This window comes from Balaenoptera acutorostrata, chromosome 11, assembly GCF_949987535.1.
Source record: "Balaenoptera acutorostrata chromosome 11, mBalAcu1.1, whole genome shotgun sequence".
NCBI classification, from domain to species: domain Eukaryota; kingdom Metazoa; phylum Chordata; class Mammalia; order Artiodactyla; family Balaenopteridae; genus Balaenoptera; species Balaenoptera acutorostrata.
Window position 1 is genome coordinate 50,176,336 of NC_080074.1, and position 18,279 is coordinate 50,194,614.

The following is an 18,279-nucleotide window of genomic DNA, read 5'->3' on the forward strand; positions in this document are numbered from 1 at the left end:
CTGTCTGTTCCTTCTCTCCCTCCCATCCATCCTTCCATCCATCCATCCTATCTATCTATCTATCTATCTATCTATCTATCTATCTCCTATCTCTTCTGTACATCTGTATATTCATCTGTCTTTCTACCTATCAAAGCAGAATAGCTTTCCCCAAAATATTTTCCTTCAATTTTATTTTATAGATATAGAATTTTTGCACTGTGTAATTCCTTGGAAATAACATGCAGCAATTACAACACAAGAGTTAAGCAGCTGTTCATTCATTTTAGTGATTACTTTGGAACTGTGACTGATCTCCAGATCTTAGGGGGAGGGGGAACATTAAGAGATTTTGTACTTTAAAATTGAGATCATGTTTTCTTACGTTATTTTATCCTTTAATGTTTTTTTTTCTTGAATGAAATTGATTATGGAATCTCAGCACAGTGATAAGTTTGATCTTTTTATCAAATGCCTTGAGTGTTCATAATAGAGTGACGCCCCTATTTGTTAATAGGGTAAATGAAGAAAGCCTTTGATATATCTAGATGCATTGATAACTAGTAGGGAAGCATCATATAAGGATAGCGAATGTTTTATAGTGTGCTTACTGCATGCCAGGTGCCCTTTTAGGGACTTTGCATAAATTAAGTCCTTTAATCCTCAGGATAATCTTAAGAGCTAAGCCCTATGTTTATCCTCATTTCATATGAGGACATTGAGGCATGGAAGCATGAAGGAACATGCCAAAAGTTACATAGCAAATAGGTGGTGATGTTGGGACATGAACCCATATAGCCTGGCTTTAGGCTCTGTGCCTTTAACCATTATCCACACAGCCTATTTTAATAGGCATATGATTTTCCTTACCATTGTATGGATATGTCAGTTTTATTGCTTCACAACAAATTACTACAGATTTCAGAGCTTAAAACAACACATACTTCTTATCTCCCAGGTTCAGTGGTTCAGGAGTACAGATAGCTTAGCTGGGTCCTCTGCTTAGGGTGTCACAAAGCTACAGTCAAGGTATCAGCCAGGTCTGGAGTCTCATCTGAGTTTCAAATTCCTCTTCCAAGCTCACATAATTGTTGGCAGAATTTATTTCCTTGTAGCAGTAGAACTTATTATGGCAACTTGCTCTGCAGAGCCAGAAAGAGACTCTCTTTCTGACCTCAGTGAAGTCTGAAATCCTTTTTAAAGGGCTTCCAATTGGTTAAGTGAGAGTCACTGGAGATCATTTCCTTTTTGATGAATTTGGCAACCAATTTAGGACCTTAATTACATCTGCAAAGTCCCTTTGCTCTCGCCATATAACGTTACCTAATCAAAGATGTAACCTAACACCAGGGGCAGAGATCATGGGGGTTATCTTAGAATTCTGCTCTGACATGGCACAATGGGTATGTCTGATCCCTTCTCCATGGGTGAAGGAGATGGATAAATACCGTCATACTTATACAATGTGATGATATTTCCCTTAGGGCTTGACTCATCAGCCTCAGCTTATAAAAATATCAAGGATTTGTTTAAAAAACTTTTATACATAAAATTCTCCTTCTTTAACTCTTTTCTTTTTTTAAAAAAAAAAGATGTATTATTTATTTTTTTAATTTATTTTTGGCTGTGTCGGTTCTTAGTTGCAGCACGCGGGATCTTCGTTGAGGCATGTGCGATCTTTCGTTGTGGCATGCGGGCTTGTCATTGCTTCTCTCTAGTTGTGGCGCTCAGGCTCCATGGTGCGTGGGCTCTGTAGTTGTGGCGCATGGGTTCCAGAGCACGTGGGCTCTGTAGTTTGCGGCATGCAGGCTCTCTAGTTGAGGCTCGCGAGCTCAGTAGTTGTGGCACGTGGGCTTAGTTGCCCCACAGCATGTGGGACCTTAGTTCCCTGACCAGGGATCGAACCTGTGTCCCCTGCATTGTAAGGTGGATTCTTTACCGCTGGACCCCCAGGGAAGTCCCTTAATTCTTTTCTAGAACTCTTCACACTAAAGGAAGGTTGATGGTGTAAATAAATTGCTTTTTTGAAATTATTGTAAATTTACTCTGCTGGTTAGTTTTGCAGGATATTTCTTAAAATCACCTAGTCACTTTAGTCATGAGATCAGTCACTGGGTGAAAATCAGACTCCATAGTGTGGCAAACCAAGATCCCTCCTACACTAACCAAACATTCCATGTTGTCCTCATCTCTTGTCACTGCCTTCTCCTCCCATCATTTTATTCCAAGTCCTTTTCATGCTTCTGGATCTCTGTACATGAGGTACCTATATACAGTTGACACTTGAACAACATGGGTTTGAACTGCATGAGTCCACTTATATGTGGATTTTTAAAAAATAAATATGTGCTACAGCACTACATGATCTGGGGTTGGTTAAATCGGCGGATGTGGAACCATGGATGTGGAGGGCTGACTATAAAGTTATGCTTAGATTTTCAACTGCACTGAGGATAAGTGTTCCTAACCCCTGCATTGTTCAAGGGTCAGCTGTACCTGCTTAATTTTACTTGGAATACCCTTTATACCTCACTCCCATCCCCACACCAGTCTGCTGGTAAATTCTCTGTTTCTTCAAGACCTGGCTCAGGTGTCCTTTCTTTTGTGAAACATTCCCCAACTTCCAAGCAGAAAGAGTAGAAGCTACAGAAAAAGGATTTGAGTTCTAGGTTCAGCTGGAAGGTAGAAATGAAGGATAATACTGATTTGAACCCTTTATGAAGAGCCCTGTCTCATTCTGGATTTAAGTATGTTGTAGAAAAAATACAAGAAAATAAAATGGACTTAGGAAATCTAAGCTAAACATATAAATGTGGACTCTTAACATGTTCTATAACTAAAGAGGTTGAGCAATAAAACAATGTCAGCTGTGTTCTCTGGGATTTCACTCTCTGTTTTGACACTGTCTCCACTATGAAAGCAAACAGAGCTCTGTGAAGACTAGATGGACATTTCATTCTTGTCTGAATGCAAGGATGCTTTAAAATACTAGGGGTAGAGCTGAAAGGACAACAGAGTGAGCTTTGAGATATTCCCACTATACAACTTGGAACCATTTGAGCATTAAATAATAATTATTCATAAACAAGTTGAGTTCATGATGCTATGAATTCATAATGATATTCAAAATGGGAGAAGGTAAAGTTCACAAAAGACATTGTAATACAAAAGAAAGTAGATATGCTTAATATTTTATTAATTTTAAGAGAATGGTGGAGTTGACATATGTGAGTGTTCTGTGTCTTCTGTTGAGTATATGACCCTTTATAAAACATAGATATATATTTTTCTTCATTTCTGTGTGTAGGCAAGATAAAGAGAGTTGTGAGTAATCCCAGGAGTTCTGATAGAGTAAGAACCTATACCAAGAATAAAAAAGATAGTGACAGTAGTGGAGGAATATATGTGTAGAAAGAGTATATTGAAAGAAGATGGATTCACCACATTACTCAAGAGTAAACTCAATCTCTCATCTTCCAGGAAACAAAACCTCTTGAATGATGGACCAGTTACCAAGAGAAGCTAACAAGGCATCATAGGTTCTAATAATGCTAATGAATCATGCAAAAATTAATTATAATAATGAAAGGACAAACAGTATGTCTTTCTGGCGAAGTAAACTTTTAAGAATGTTTCATTTCAGGAAAACATGCCTGATTGCCAGACACAGAAACAGTGGAAAAGCTGTAAGCTCATTGAAAAGACCCATTGACTTAACAAGTGCCCTGTGACTCTAAAAAGAGAGAGGGAGGTAGGGATGACAGAAAGATGGTCATTGGATTAAGTTTGAATCACTTTGGAGTTTCAACCAGACCCCAGATCCTGATTAAGAATTAATTGATCAGTAACCTGGAATCTGCAGCCTTAGCTGGTCTGAGATAGCATTTCTTTTGTTGATGGTTAAAAGTTACTTTAACAGTGGGAAGGTATTAACTATATTAGAGAAGTATGAATAAATGAATCAGTAATTTATAATGTGCTAAACGAGGGTACAACCATTACAACTTTAACCATTGAAATAACTTATGTTCTACTTTTCCTATTCTACTTGTCTGCTTCTAATGTACAATATTATTTATTTATGTTTTATTTATTTATTTCGTATATTGCTTATTATCTACCTCACTTTTTCAAACCCTTTCCATTCTTGTCAAATAGGAGCTCAAGGGTCATAATCTACTTTTTAACCACTTTTTGAGGTTTGATTGACATACAGAAATTGACATACAGAAAACTTGATGTGTTTAGAGGTAAGTATACCCCCGTGAAGCCATCCCCACAATCAGTGTCATAAACTAATCCATCATCTCCTAAACCTTCCTCCTGCCCCGTTTGTTTTGTTGTGGTTTTGTCTGTTTCGATCATCACTGCTATATCCAAGAACCCCAGATAATACCTGTCATAGAGTAGATGCTCACAACATATTTATTGAATGAATAAATAAATGTTGTCTTTTTATGGTTTTTGTCTTTGTATAAGTTGTGTTTTTAAGGTTTTTGAATCATTTAGAAAAAGTTAACACATTAGACTTGGAATTGCATTGAAATTTTAATGTTCAGCACCTTACTGTTTGAACCTAACACAGATTGGAAGACATTTCCAAAGAGAAGGAGGGTGCAGGGGGAGGATGGTTCTGTGTGTGCGTGTGTCCATGGGTATGTGTGTGGACATGCATGAGCACATTTTCACATGCTGCTGTATGGCAAAGTTGGCAGGATTGTATGCTAGTGCAGACCTTCCGAGGGTGCAAACCCTCTATGACATAGTTGCCCCCATGAAATTTCACTTCTTAGACTTTTTACCCAAATTGATTTTAAGAGGGAGACAGAGCTCTTTCTCTGGAGGGTAGGTCGAGGCATTAATAGCTCCATATTTTTGGGCTGAGGAAACTGAGACTTACACAAAATAGGAATGATATTTTTGGACTCTCTCCAGAAGTATCTTTCTTTTTGGATAAACTAGATTTTCTGTCTGCAACCTGCCCACTGCTATTGCTTTAGGAAAAGAGACTATGGAACACCACCTCAGAAAGGATATAAAAAGAGGACTTATAAAAAGAATATGGAAAGAAGTCCCTTACAAGCCTTAAAAAGAAGTAAGGTGTTTACCCTTCCATGCCAGTGGACTGCAGAGGGAGAAAAGGAGGGGAATTAGGGAAGCAGGTTTTCAGTACAGGCGTCCTGCCCAGAAAGTCCAAAGAAGAGTTCAGTTTTTTCCCTGATCAGTGCTTGGCACTCTGGGAGGAAAGTACCGTTTTGGAAGGCGCTTTGTCAGCACGAGAGGTGATGGAGTAGTGGCCTTGGCAGGTGGCCAGATGGATGAGGCAGAACTTTGACTCCTAGGGGTTTTTGAAAGTTCCTTATGCCTCAGTGAATGGATGTGTTGGTGCTTAGGAGACCAGAAAACTGATAGAGGCCTGAGGATGCACAAGGAGGCTGCAGTGTGAGAAGGCAGACAGAGGCAAACGGTCAGGACCAGAGTTTGTGTCAGTAAAATGATCCAAAGACCCACGTGGACTCAGTGGCACACCGTCTTGGAGGGAACAGATCATTTACGGAGGATCCAGAGGGCTCTGGAACGCCTTGCCCTTTCTGCCTTTCTGATGTGATCACATCAGCCCCAGCCTCCCCATCTTTGGAAAGAGCAGGGGAAGAGAGAGGAAGCTGGAAAGATTCAGCATTTATCCAAAGAAAAATGCATCATGGCCGAGTCCATTTTAAAAAGGAGTGACTTTAATATCTAACATTGGCAAGTTTAAAAGCATATCTTCCACTCCCTGGTACCGAGTGAAATGGATGTTTATGAGGAAGAGTAGATCTATGATAGAAAATGAAGAAGCTACATTTTCTTCATATATCCAGGCAGTATTTGAAGTTTCTGTCTCTGCTACCTGTGGGACATATTCAAGCCCACCCAGGTGTGAGGGGTGTGACCTCAATTTCAATCGGGATCCCTAGGGTGGGGTGATTTCCAGTACAGCCCAGCCTCCTATTCTCAGATGTGAGCAAAGCCTGGCTGCCCTACATGTGCTCTCTCACCATTCCCCCGTGACCCATGATGTGCACTTGCTGCTTGGAGTGAGGGAGGTGGCCCTGCTTTAGAGAGATGTTCACTGATCTGTATACAAATTGAACTCAAGACCTTGGCCTTATTGACTCTGGACTAGCTCATTCCTCATCTTCTAAATACAATTGCATTAACCAGACAATATTTTTCTCAAACATCACCAGGAGAGGAAACATCACAATTTATCACCGCCAGCCTATTGCGGTGTTTAATTGAATGTTTAACCTAAATCAATAATGTAATTAATAAATGTATGTAGGTGAGCACTTCTGAGAAAATGGTTGGGGATTTAATTCTTATAAAAAATGATAGTTTTTCCCTCTTAACTTCTTCCTATCATCATTTGTACAGTATCTTATTTGTTTTCTGAATGAATTCATTTCTGGAAGTAGCTATCTAGAGATTTCAAACGGTAAAATTAGAGAATCTTGGAAGCATGTGAGCTTTGTTTGCCCTGTTTCTTAATTTCTTTTGCCCTCTAGTGGTAAAATCAGGGGACCTGCTGTATTTTCATTTGAACTTTCCAAAGCAAAACATTTTGTTAAAATAGAATACAGAAAGCATTCATCATAATTAGCTACTTATTGTAAATAAATATATTTTAAGGAACTAAGGTGCTTCAGCATAGTTTTTTTGATAGTAAGAATGTGAAGTAAATGTAGAGTAGTGAAGAATCTTGTAGTTGGCAAAATTGGCCTAACCTTTTCTAGAGCCTTTATCCTATTCTCCATTTCTCACACCTTCCTTTTTAAAATGAAAAGAAAACTTCATAATTGCACATGAGTACTTACTACATATGAGCCAAGTCTTCACTGATACTAAATTACATGTAATAGCTTGGGCAGAAATGGAACTCCCTGAAATCTGTTGCCTAGAACAATATACACCATAAAAGTAGACTGTAAGACGCTCAATATCCACTGGGGTCAAATTATCACTAGGAGTTAATTTACAGAAAAATTACATCATTACCTGGATCATATCCTCTGAAAATATGAGCAATAGTTGGAAAATTAAAATAATGAGTCAGAGAGAGGGAACATACGGATCTGTGGGAGAATTTATATAAAGAATATATCTTTCCATGTACATATTTTAGCTTTTCATAAAGTAAAAAGTATATTTAACAGTTTTGTTTTGAGAAGAAGATATTCTTTTATTTGGAGAGGGTGTTAAGTTGTCCCTTTTAAAACAAACTTCTGTAACTGTAGATGGCAGGGTTTTTAAATACCTTTTTTTTCTTTTGAATAGTTTTAAGTTTTTTAACTTTTTACTTTGAAATAATTTCAGGCTAGTAAAAAATTGAAAAAAAGTACAAAATATATATAGTATAAAATTCCCATATGCTCTTTACCCAATTTCCAAATGTTAACAACTTAACTACAGTACAATTTTCAAAATTAGGTAATTAACATTGATACTATACTATTAATTAATCTACAGACATTATTCAACTTTTGCTAGTTATCTCTAATGCTCAATTTATGATCTAGGATCCAGATTATGTTTAAATTTGTAATGATTATATTCATATTATACATATATGATAAGAATACCACAGAAGTGATATTGTGGGCTTCTCAGTACATCATATAGGGAGTCCATGATGTTGAGAGATCCTATTATTGGTGATGTTAACTTTAATCACTTGGTTTAGGTAGTGTCTGCTGGATTTTTCCACTGTAAACTAACCATTTTCCCCTTCGTACTTAATTAGTACCTTATAGAGAGATACTTTAAGACTATGTAAGCATCCTGTTTCTTATCCTGTATTGGCCCACTAATCGCCAGTTGGTGGTTTTTAAATTTCCATCTTTTTTTGGACATTTATTAATTAGAATTCTGTAAAGACGAGAGCTTTCCCTTCTTTCCCATTTACTGGTTATTCAGTTATTTATGTATATCAGTATGGAGCATGGATATTTATTTTACTGTGTATGTTATAATCCATTACTATCATTATTTACTTTGTTTTTCAAATTGGCCCAGATTTGACCATTGGGAGCCTCTTCCAGTTGACTTCTGTGTCCTTTCAACATGTGTCTGTTGTTGTTGTTATTATTTTTATTATTATTTTGAGCACTTCTTTTCTTTATTGTATCTCAAGGTGTTCCAAGCTAATTTTACGCTTTTCCTGCCCTATCCCTGGGATCAGTCATTTCTCCAAGAATCCCGTTTTTTGTTGTTTTTTGTTGTTGTTGTTTAATTAGAGAATGGTGTCTAGAAATCAAAATCTCTGTGTTTGCTGTATTCTTTGCTATTGGTATCATTAATTCTAGACCCTTTCAGCAAGCAAAGCCAAAAAAATCTATGTATATGTAAACATGCACACACATACACATCGTCTAAATCTATCTATCTGTCTATCTATCTATCTATCTGTCATCTGTCTATCATCTCTCTGTCGTCTGTCATCACCATGAGTTCATGCATTTAATTCCAGTCTAACACCCCAGGGCTTATTCTAGCCTTCCTCTTTTCCTCAGTTGTAACTCCTTTCTCTGGCAGTAAGAAGTCTGCCTCTCATTATTCAAAGTTTATTTACTTATTTGCACAATCCTAAAACATACATGAATTAGTTTCAGAATTACCAACCCTTGCCATTCTAGGGAAGTGGAGGAACTTACTAACCTAGTATATAATGTTTGTGTACGTTCCTTTTCGTCTTTAGTCTTAGTCTCAAAATACTGTTTTTCGAACTTACTTAGATTTGTTCTTTTCTTTCCCACACCCTTCAGTGTAGTTTGTAATAGAGTTAGGCTCATTTGTTATTGTTTATATTGTAGTTTGGCTTCTCCCATCATCCTGCTTGACTTCAATCATGTATTTCTATTTTGGGTCTATGAAACATTATCATGCTTTCTGAAAGAATAGTTCAAAGTGCTACACCCAGAGAACTGCTTCTCCCTCTGCCCCTGTCATGCTTCCACCTAATGCCTCTCTCCCTTATCCCGTATCTTATTAGTTCCTGGGTTATCCTTTCTGTGTTTTTTTTGGTACAAACAAGCAGATAAATATATATATTTTATTTATCTCTTTTCTTTCATGAAAGGTGGCACACAATAGATACTCTTTTGCACTTTTGTGGGCGAGGCGTGTCTTTTTTAACTTAATGTATCCTGGAAAACAATCCATGTTACTTCATAGAAATCTTTTTCTATTTTTTTCCTCTTACAGCTGTGCACATGTACATAAGTAATTTAACCACTCTCCTGTATTTAGATAATTACATTGTTTCCATTAATTTGCAACAGCAGTGTTGCAATTAGTAACCCTGTGCAAATGTATTTTTGTACTATTGGAGTTGTATCTGGGTAAATTCCTACAAGTGGACTTGCTGAGTTGGAAGGTAAGTGTTTATGTAATTTTCTTAGGTATTGCCAAATTTCCCTCCAAAAACACCACACCAGTTTGCATTCCTACCAGCAATGTATGAGTGCCTGTTTCCCTACAGAATGTGTTGTCATAGTTTTTTATTGTTGCCAATCTGATAGCAATATCTCAGTATAGTTTTAATTTGTATTTCTGCAATTACGAGTGAAGCTAAAAATCTTTTCCTAGCTTTAAACGTTATTTTTATAACTCTTTTTGTGAATTGTCTGCTCATGTCTTTTTCCCATTTTAATGGATTTTTAAAAATTCTTTTTGTCTCAGTTTTTAAGTTCTTTATATATAGATATTAGCAATATTAGTACTTTATCTATAGTTTGATCTATGTTGCAAACATTTTTCCAAGTTTGTTAGTTGTCTTTGACTTTATATTTTATCATGCAGAAAAAAATTTATTTTGTATAGCCATTTATCAATTTGTTTTAATTGCCTCTGAATATTGAGTCATAGGAAATCTTTTCCTATACCAAGGTTAAAGAGGAATTCACCCATGTTTTCTTCTAGCACTTAAAAAAATGTTTTTTTAAAATTTTGATCCCTATTGCATTTGGAGTTTATGCTTATGCATGGTGTGCAGTATAGATCTAAACTTATTTTATTCCAAATGGTTGTCCTGCTGTCCCAGAACCATCTATTAAAATTACCATATTTTCCTAGTAATTTGTGATGCCACCTTATCATATACTAAATTTCCATATGTGCTTGGGTTTATTTCTGGGCTTTCTGATCTACTCTCTTTGCTTGTCTATTCATGCATCAGTGTCACACTGTTTTAATTAGAGGACTTTATAGTATGTTTTATATCTGAGCTAGTCCTTCCTCCTTGTCTTTCCTTTTTAATGAATTCTTGCATGTTTGTTTTTCCACATGATTTTTTATATCAACTTGTCTACCTCCATAAAAAAGCTTATTCATGTTTTTGTTGGGGTTGTATTAAATTTTACATTAAGTTAGAGAGAGAATTGACAATTTATGATATTGAGTCATTCTGTTAAAAAACTGGGAGTGTCTTTCATTTTTTCAAGTCTCCTTTCATAGCTTTCAGGAAGGTTTTCCTCATAGAGTTTCTATACCTTTCATTTAAAGTTTATTCCAAAGTATTTAATCTTCTCTGTTATTATTGTAAATGAAGATTTTTGTATTATGTCTTACAACTAGTTATTATTCATATATATGTAAAATAATTTCAGCATGTGATGCTTTTATCCTGCTACCTTTAACTTATTTTATCATTTTAGTTAATGCCTTTTCTTGACTTGAACCAGAAATAATTTTTTATCATGTTAAGTCTGAGATTCGGTTCATTTATTTATTTGTTAACCAGTTCTAATACAAGACAGACATAATTTTATTCCCATATTAAAATAAAGAAACTGAGACCAGATATAAAGACAGATTTGCCCATGGTCACAGAGAGAGCAATGGGCAAAACTGGCCTTTTAATCAAGATTCTGTGCTTTTAACCAGCACATAATATTCTCTCCTCAAGGGTGGACTCCCTGAGGGTCTCCATGTAGTTTCACTCAACTCTATGGACACAGAAGACTACACAAGATTTTGTAACTATATAAAATTCATAAAAGCTCAGCCCCCCCCCAAAAAAAAAAAAAAAAAGCTCAGCCCTGGTCTACCTTCCAGTATGTTCCCAGCATGCAACCAGTGTGATCTTTCAAAAATGAAAATAGTTTATGCCATTTCCCTTCCTTAAATCTTTCATTGGGTTGATGTTGGTCTCAGAATAGAGGCAGAGCTCTTTCACATGACCTTTGCTTTGCTCTCCACACTCAGCTTCGCCCCATGCTTTCCACACTGGCACTGTAGCCACAGTGAAATACCTGCAGTACTTCATCCTCCTGCATCTCATTCAGACAGCATCTTCTCTCTGATGCCCTTCTTGATCCCCTTCCTTATATACCCCTTCCATGCCTTCTGTAGCGCCTTGTATTAACCTTTGCCACATTTTATTTTATTTTATTTTGCATGTTTTCTTATTTTATTAAATCTTGCTAGTATTCTTTAGGGAACAAATGCACAGGTGAGTAGCTACAGTGAAGAAATCTTTTTATTAGAAAGTTAAGAAGACGTTAAAGGATACTTGCAGGTATTATCTTCAGTGATGCCTCTTTTTGCGGGACTCCAGGTAATATTCAGCCCCTACAGCTACCACAAGTGCAGCAAATCCCCATTTGAATCCTTTTAATAATACACCAACAAAGGAAACATTATTTGCAAAGCCACCTGTGTATCTCGAAGCTTCACTGCGGCCCCATGGATCCCTTAGCCCTTGTGCAGCCAGCTTCTCCTGGACAGTTTCTAATGGTGTCCCTTCTATCTTCTGTTGTTTATAATCTGGAAGTTCCATTTTACTATGACCATGTTCATGCCCATGTCCATGGGCCAAGTTGTTGTTACTTGCTTTCTTCAGTTGATTCTTTTAAAATGCAGTATTACTGTGGTTAATACATATGGATCACATGAACTTTTTCTGACAGCAGTCTGACCTCTCAGGACACTCAAGATTCAACCCTCCAGCCGGAGCTGCCACATTGCATTTTAATCACTTATTTACTGACTGTCTTAAAAACTCTTGAGGGCACAGGCTATGTCATTTAATAGATTCCAGATTGTACCATCCCTCAGATGGTGAGCACTTAATATATGTTTGTTGAGTGAGTGAAAGAATGAATAAATATTGTTTTCTTACTTTAAAAAAATGTATTGCATATACTTTAGAATATTTATGTATACTTTAGAATATTTTCTTCTTTCCTGAATGGGCAATGATTTGCGTATATCCTCAGGATTGTCAGCCTCATGAGCTGTAGGCTGTCGTGAACTTTTCAAGCTTTAAAGAGAAACCTCAAATCAGTTATCTAAGGGTTTTTTTAAAAAGAAAATAATAACTGACATTTTTTTCTTACCACTTTCTTCTCTGTATGGGAATGATTTGCAGTTGTCATTAGGATGAATAATTCCCAGCCTTTTACAAAATGCAAACCTGAAAATGTTCTTTGAAAATCTGACTGCCATTTCTAAAAGGCAACATTTTCTGTCAAAAGCCTCGTCCCACTCTAGCAATCGATATTTTACAAGTGTCAGATGTATTCTCTGTTAGACACTCTCCTAAGCATATTACATACAGATTGTTTATGAAGCAGATTTAATTTCACCATTTTACGAATGAAGAAACTGAGGCATACAGAAGTTATGTAACTTGCCCAAGGTACCTTAGACACAGCTAGTAATAAAAGGAACTTAGACTGACCTTCAGGGGAGCAGAATACAGAGTCCTTATTCTAAAATTGCCATAGATCATTTCCTTTATATTTCATCCTACTGCACCTCCTGGAATATGTAGCATTGTTTGTGTGCTATATGTATGTCTGTTTTATCTCCCAAATAAGATCCTAAGATCTTTCTTCTGAGGGAGTGTCTTATCTCTTTAGCCTCCACAGTATCTAGCATAGTGCTATACACATTGTGTGATCACTTCATAAATATGTGCTCAAGTGCTTTGAAAATTTATTTAAATTCTCCCCCTGGTCTTAGGAAATGGTATATAGGGCCTTTAACAAGTTAGGATAGAGCATATATATATTTTTAAAACTCAAAATTTGTTGATCTAAGAAATGAATTTATGATTGAAGAGATCCCAATGATATCACCCATCTACTGTCCTTTTTTCCCCCTACCAGGCTTCCAGGTGGATATAATGATGCTTTGATGGATACTGATGAACTGGGTGCCTTGCAGCCTATTTGCTCGGTACCAGTAGGGGTTAATACAGCATTCATTTAACTCATTCCCTTTCACAGCTTCCTCTCCTGAGGGCTGTGACACTTCTCTGAGGGTAGGGTAGGAAGCTTGTTGTCACTGTATGAAGGTGTAACTGAGCTCTTCTGTAGCCTCAAGGACATTCTCAACTCAGCTGTGGACTCCAGCTCTCCTGTAATGATGACTACCTTCCCCAGCTGAAATGTCTCCCAGTGCTTGGGAGGTTAAAATATTCCCCCATGCCACAATGGGTTTTGGGAGGACACGGTGGTACCAAGCATCAGCCCCAAGAAAATAATAACTTCATTACCAAGACCCTATGTCCTTCATGCAAATAGACCCCAGCAGGCTACCAAACTTGCCTATACATGTCTGAATTTGCTGAATGTATGTTTACAAAATATATCTGGAAAGTTACAATTCCACTGTTATTCTCTCAAACCAATGTTCAACTCAAGAAAGCAAAAAGGAAAATAATTGTGTTTATTAAATTTCTTCATCAAAGCTTCTATTATAAGATCAAGTCTTCCTAGGGGAATTCCCTGGTGGTCCAGGGGTTAGGACTTCACGCTTTCACTGCTGAGGCACAGGTTCAATCCCTGGTTGGGGAACTAAGATCCCTCAAGATGTGCTGCAAGGCCCCCCCCCGACCCCACCAAAAAAAAAAAAACAAGTCTTCATAGAATTTTGTCATATTATCTTTTTTACTAATAAATGCTTTTTGTTCTAATCATTTTGGATTACAGAAATAATACATGTTCATTTCATGATAGAACTATTGAAAAGAACTATATTTTAAGTGTTTAATAATTCACAGTATCTTCACTCAGAATACTTAATATTTTGGTATATTTTCTTTGTCTAGGTAATTACTTGGATAAAGAGATTTCAAAATGGAGACATAACTGCTATTGATATGCATGTATAGATCTATAGTTTATTTCCACTGACTGAACCTTATCTCATGAACATTTTTCAGATCACTTAAGATTCTTCAATGACCTTTTAAAAAGGCTCTATAATGTCGTATAGCTACATAATGTTCCATTTAGTGGTCTAACAAGGATATTTTGATGCTTTCACTGAGATGAACACCAGATTGCTCTTCCAAATCCTATCTGAATAAGAGAGGAAAGTACATTATGAACTGCATAAAGACAGGGAGATTTTCTAAAGAAATAAAGCAACCTTCATCTGCCCAATAAAATCCTGGAATTAAAAAATAAAGAAAAATAAATTCTTTTTTGTAAAAGACCCCAGAACCTAGTTGCTTATTTGAGCTTTATCAAAGTGATTCAAGTCCAATGGAGTCCTATTTGTGTCTGAAACCCCTCACCACTGTACAAGGGAAGGAAAGTGACAAGAAGATATCTTTGTCAGATTTTCAGCTACTTCATTTTCTTAAGCCAAGCTATAGATAACACAAATACAAACTTACATGCAGTATTTTAGCTGTATGTGGTGGTTATCAACTGGTGGGAGGACTAAAGGGAAAGAAAATTAGAAAACGAAGAGATGTTTTCTGAACCTTAAAATTGGCACAGCGAGATTACCTCTACTTACGCAAATAATTTACCTTTTCTCTGTTACTGTGAGAAGCAAACACCTGCTTTGAGATATATTTACTCAGAGAAAAATGGTGACTAATTTGTCAACCAAAATATTATGAACTAAAAGGAATTAGATTAGTCCTAAAAGAAATGAGATGGCGGGGGGGATATAGCAAGAGAAATAAAAGAAAAACTTCCCTTTCGTATTCTGCAAAATGGAGCATACAACGCTTTTACAGCATGGAAATGCAAATAAAAATATTATATACTATTGTATACCTATCAAATCGAAAAGACTTAAAATACTGAGTATAGCCAAGGATGTGGATAAATGGAAACTCTCTCAAGCTGCTAAGTAAACACAGACCAGTTATGTAAGTTATTTTTTGTTTGTTTTATTTTTTAACTTAATGAGATACACATGATGATGAAGCTTCAAGGTCAAAAGTCTTGCATCCTTTCTAAGACTCGGGAGAGAGATTCTGGAGCACTGGTGTACAAAGGCAGGGCAATGGGAGCATTTATCTTCTGCACAGGTGGTAAGCGGGTGCATTGTCAGTAGAGAATGTAAAAACAGAAATATAACCAACTAAAAGTCAGTCTGCTTTCTTATTATCACCATATGCCAACATTTCTAAACAATAGTCCGCCTTGAAAAAAAGTCTTTTGTCTAAGTTCTTTACAATTGCTGTGATTATTGCACATTTTTAAACTACTCTACTTATCCTTTGATTATCATGTTTTCTACATGGAAGTTAATTCAGGGAATTTTCAGTTGTGCAGTCAATCCCTGGCAATCATGGACTCAGCTGTATTATGTATCAGGGGATAATGGGATTGAAGGAGGTTTTCTAGAACAGGGTAGATTTCACCAAATTGGTAGATGAAGCGAAGGTGCCAGTGGAAAGGGAGGGATGAAGGAGAAGGTGTGTTATATAGTTAATGCATCAAAGTCTGTGTAGACTTCTGTAGTTGTGGCTCCCTTTTGTTCACGCCCTTGGGTGACTCTGGACCTTTTCATGACTTTTCTTGGCTAATGGGACAATAACCCTTGTGATGCAAACAGAGACTTGTAAAGTGCTTGCACACAGGGGCTTGCTCTCTTTTGTGGCCCTTAGGGGGATCCTGCAATTGCTAACACATGAATAGGCCCAAACTAGACTTCTGGATGATGAGTGACACATGGCCTAGTCACTTTTATCACCTCACCTGACATCAGTCCAATTTACAGACCTGTGAGTAAGGCCACCTTTGTCATTATTTGGTGCTTTTTCTACTGTTACATCTATGTCCTGAGAGAACATTAGGTTCCTCAGGACAAGAACTTTCTTGAATCTATAGGGTTTACATGGTGGGATCCTCAGTAGATGTTCACCCACAGTGACATGGTGCTGTACCAAACTACATGAGACAGCTGAAAGAGAAAGAAATTCTTGTGTAGAACAGATTTTACAGTTAAAAATCACTGATGTTTTTCAAACCCTTAGATGTATAAAGTTTTCCAAATAAAATGTATTAGAAAGTTTTTGTTGTATATAGTTTTGTTCCCTTAACTCACTGCTAAGGGTGGTCTTCTTTAAGATGTACATGGACCAGTTTTGGCCAATATAGGTTACATATAGTGGTTTGAATCCCAGCAGAAGAGAATTCTCCCGTCTAACCCTTTAGCCAGTTAACTGGAAGAAGCTTATCTTTGTGGTTATTGATTTTAATTTCATTTCAGAAAAAAAATCAGAGTCAATTTAATAAACAAAAGCATTTATACAGTTTAACTTAATTTGGCAGTATGGATTGAAAAAAAAATGGAACCAAACAAAAGCAACTATAAGAACACATTTTGGGAGCTGAATGAGTACTGCTACAAGAAATTACTGATTTCCTCCATTTTGAATTTTAATTATATTAAAAAAAATCAATCTATTACCCAAGATTAGCCAGCACCTGTATGTGGCCTGGCACTCATCATCTTGAACTTCTTCACTGAAACCATTTGAAAACTGAGTACAGAGCCTGTGTTCTCATTCCAGCTTGTTCACCTGTGACCGTGTTAAGAAGACATTCCTCAGAATGGCTCAGTCAAAACTTACTGTGAACACTGTCACAATCTAATCAACTCTACATGCACATTTCAAGGTAGTGGTTCTGAAATCCCAGGAAAGGTTTGTGAGCTTCCTGAAACAGAAAAATTCTTCTAGCAATTCTTCCCCTGAGCTCAGTTGGGGCATTCTGGCCATGTGGGCCTCCTTTCTTCTCTCCACCTCAGCTCTTCTCCTTCCTCTCCCTCCCTCCCATGGGAGTTCCCACTTGCAATTAGTTCTCCTAATTCCACCCACAGGAACCAAAAACCTAAAGAAAACACATTTATTTGTTTAAAATGTAACTTGCAGAGAGCATTTGGACAGAAAAATGTTCTCAGCTTCTTGGCGCTAATCCACTGTGTTATTTTTCTTCCAGACTTGTTCTTCCCCAAATGACTACAGCTGTTGCTGCCCTTTCTCTGAAAGTATCTTCAAGACCTCTTTTAGATTCTGAAAAGCTACCTGAATTTGCAGGCAGCTTCCTGTTAGGCTCACATTTTGCAGAATGCATGCTCGGTGTGCAGAAGGTGGGGAAGGTGTTTGAAAAAAACAGGAAGCACCTGTGAATGTGCGACTTTATTCCTGGAAGCCGTAGGCTCCCTCTGAGATGGCTGTAGATGCTTCCTTCTGTTTCACCTATGTGCACTTTTACAAAGGTTTTAGATACTCTAAAGACTATGAATGGGCTTCCGAATGGCATGATTATTTGCAAACTCTGGTGTATCCATAAGCATGGATAGTTCTTCTGTTTTTCCCAGATTTCTCTTTCTGCTAGGGATATTGATATGCATGGAATGCCTACAAGGTAGGCTTTCAAAAATTACTATTATTGTGGTAAAAAAGAAAACACACAACACGAGCTCTGCGATGTTAACAAATTTTTAAGTGTTCTGTGTGGTATTGTTAACTATAGACATGATGGTGTGCAGCAGATCTCTAGAACTTTTTCATCTTGCATGACTGAAACTTTATACCCATTTAACAGCAACTCCCCATTTCCTCCTCCCCCAGCCCCTGGCAACCACCATTCTACTTTCTGCTTCAATAAGTTTGATTACTTTAGGTATCTCATACAAGTGGAATCATGCAGTGTTTGTCCTTCTGTGACTGACTTCTTTCACTTAGCATAATGTCTTCAAGGTTTATCCATGTTGTAGCATATGACAGGATTTTCTCCTTTTTTATGGCTAACAGTCCATTGTATGTATATATCTACATTTTATTCATCCATTTATCTGTCAGTGAACATTTGGGTTGTTTCCACCTCTTGGCTATTGTGAATAATGCTGCAATGAACATGGGAGTGCAAATATCTCTTCAAGATACTGAGTTCAGTTTTTTTGGATATGTACTCAGAAGTGGGATGGCTGGATCATATGGTAGTTTTATTTGTTTATTTTTTGGCCACGCCACGTGACATTCAGGATCTTAGTTCCCCGACC

General features: G+C 37.0%; 1 protein-coding gene across 1 annotated transcript; it reads right to left on the bottom strand.

Moving 5' to 3' along the window:
• Positions 1 to 11,545: 11,545 nt before the first annotated feature.
• LOC114235603 (NADH dehydrogenase [ubiquinone] 1 beta subcomplex subunit 3-like) lies at positions 11,546 to 11,869 on the bottom strand (the record flags this gene model as incomplete). Its single annotated transcript, XM_057556151.1, has 1 exon — positions 11,546 to 11,869. A coding segment is annotated over one exon (324 nt), but the record flags the coding sequence as incomplete, so codon positions are not given.
• Positions 11,870 to 18,279: the final 6,410 nt, after the last annotated feature.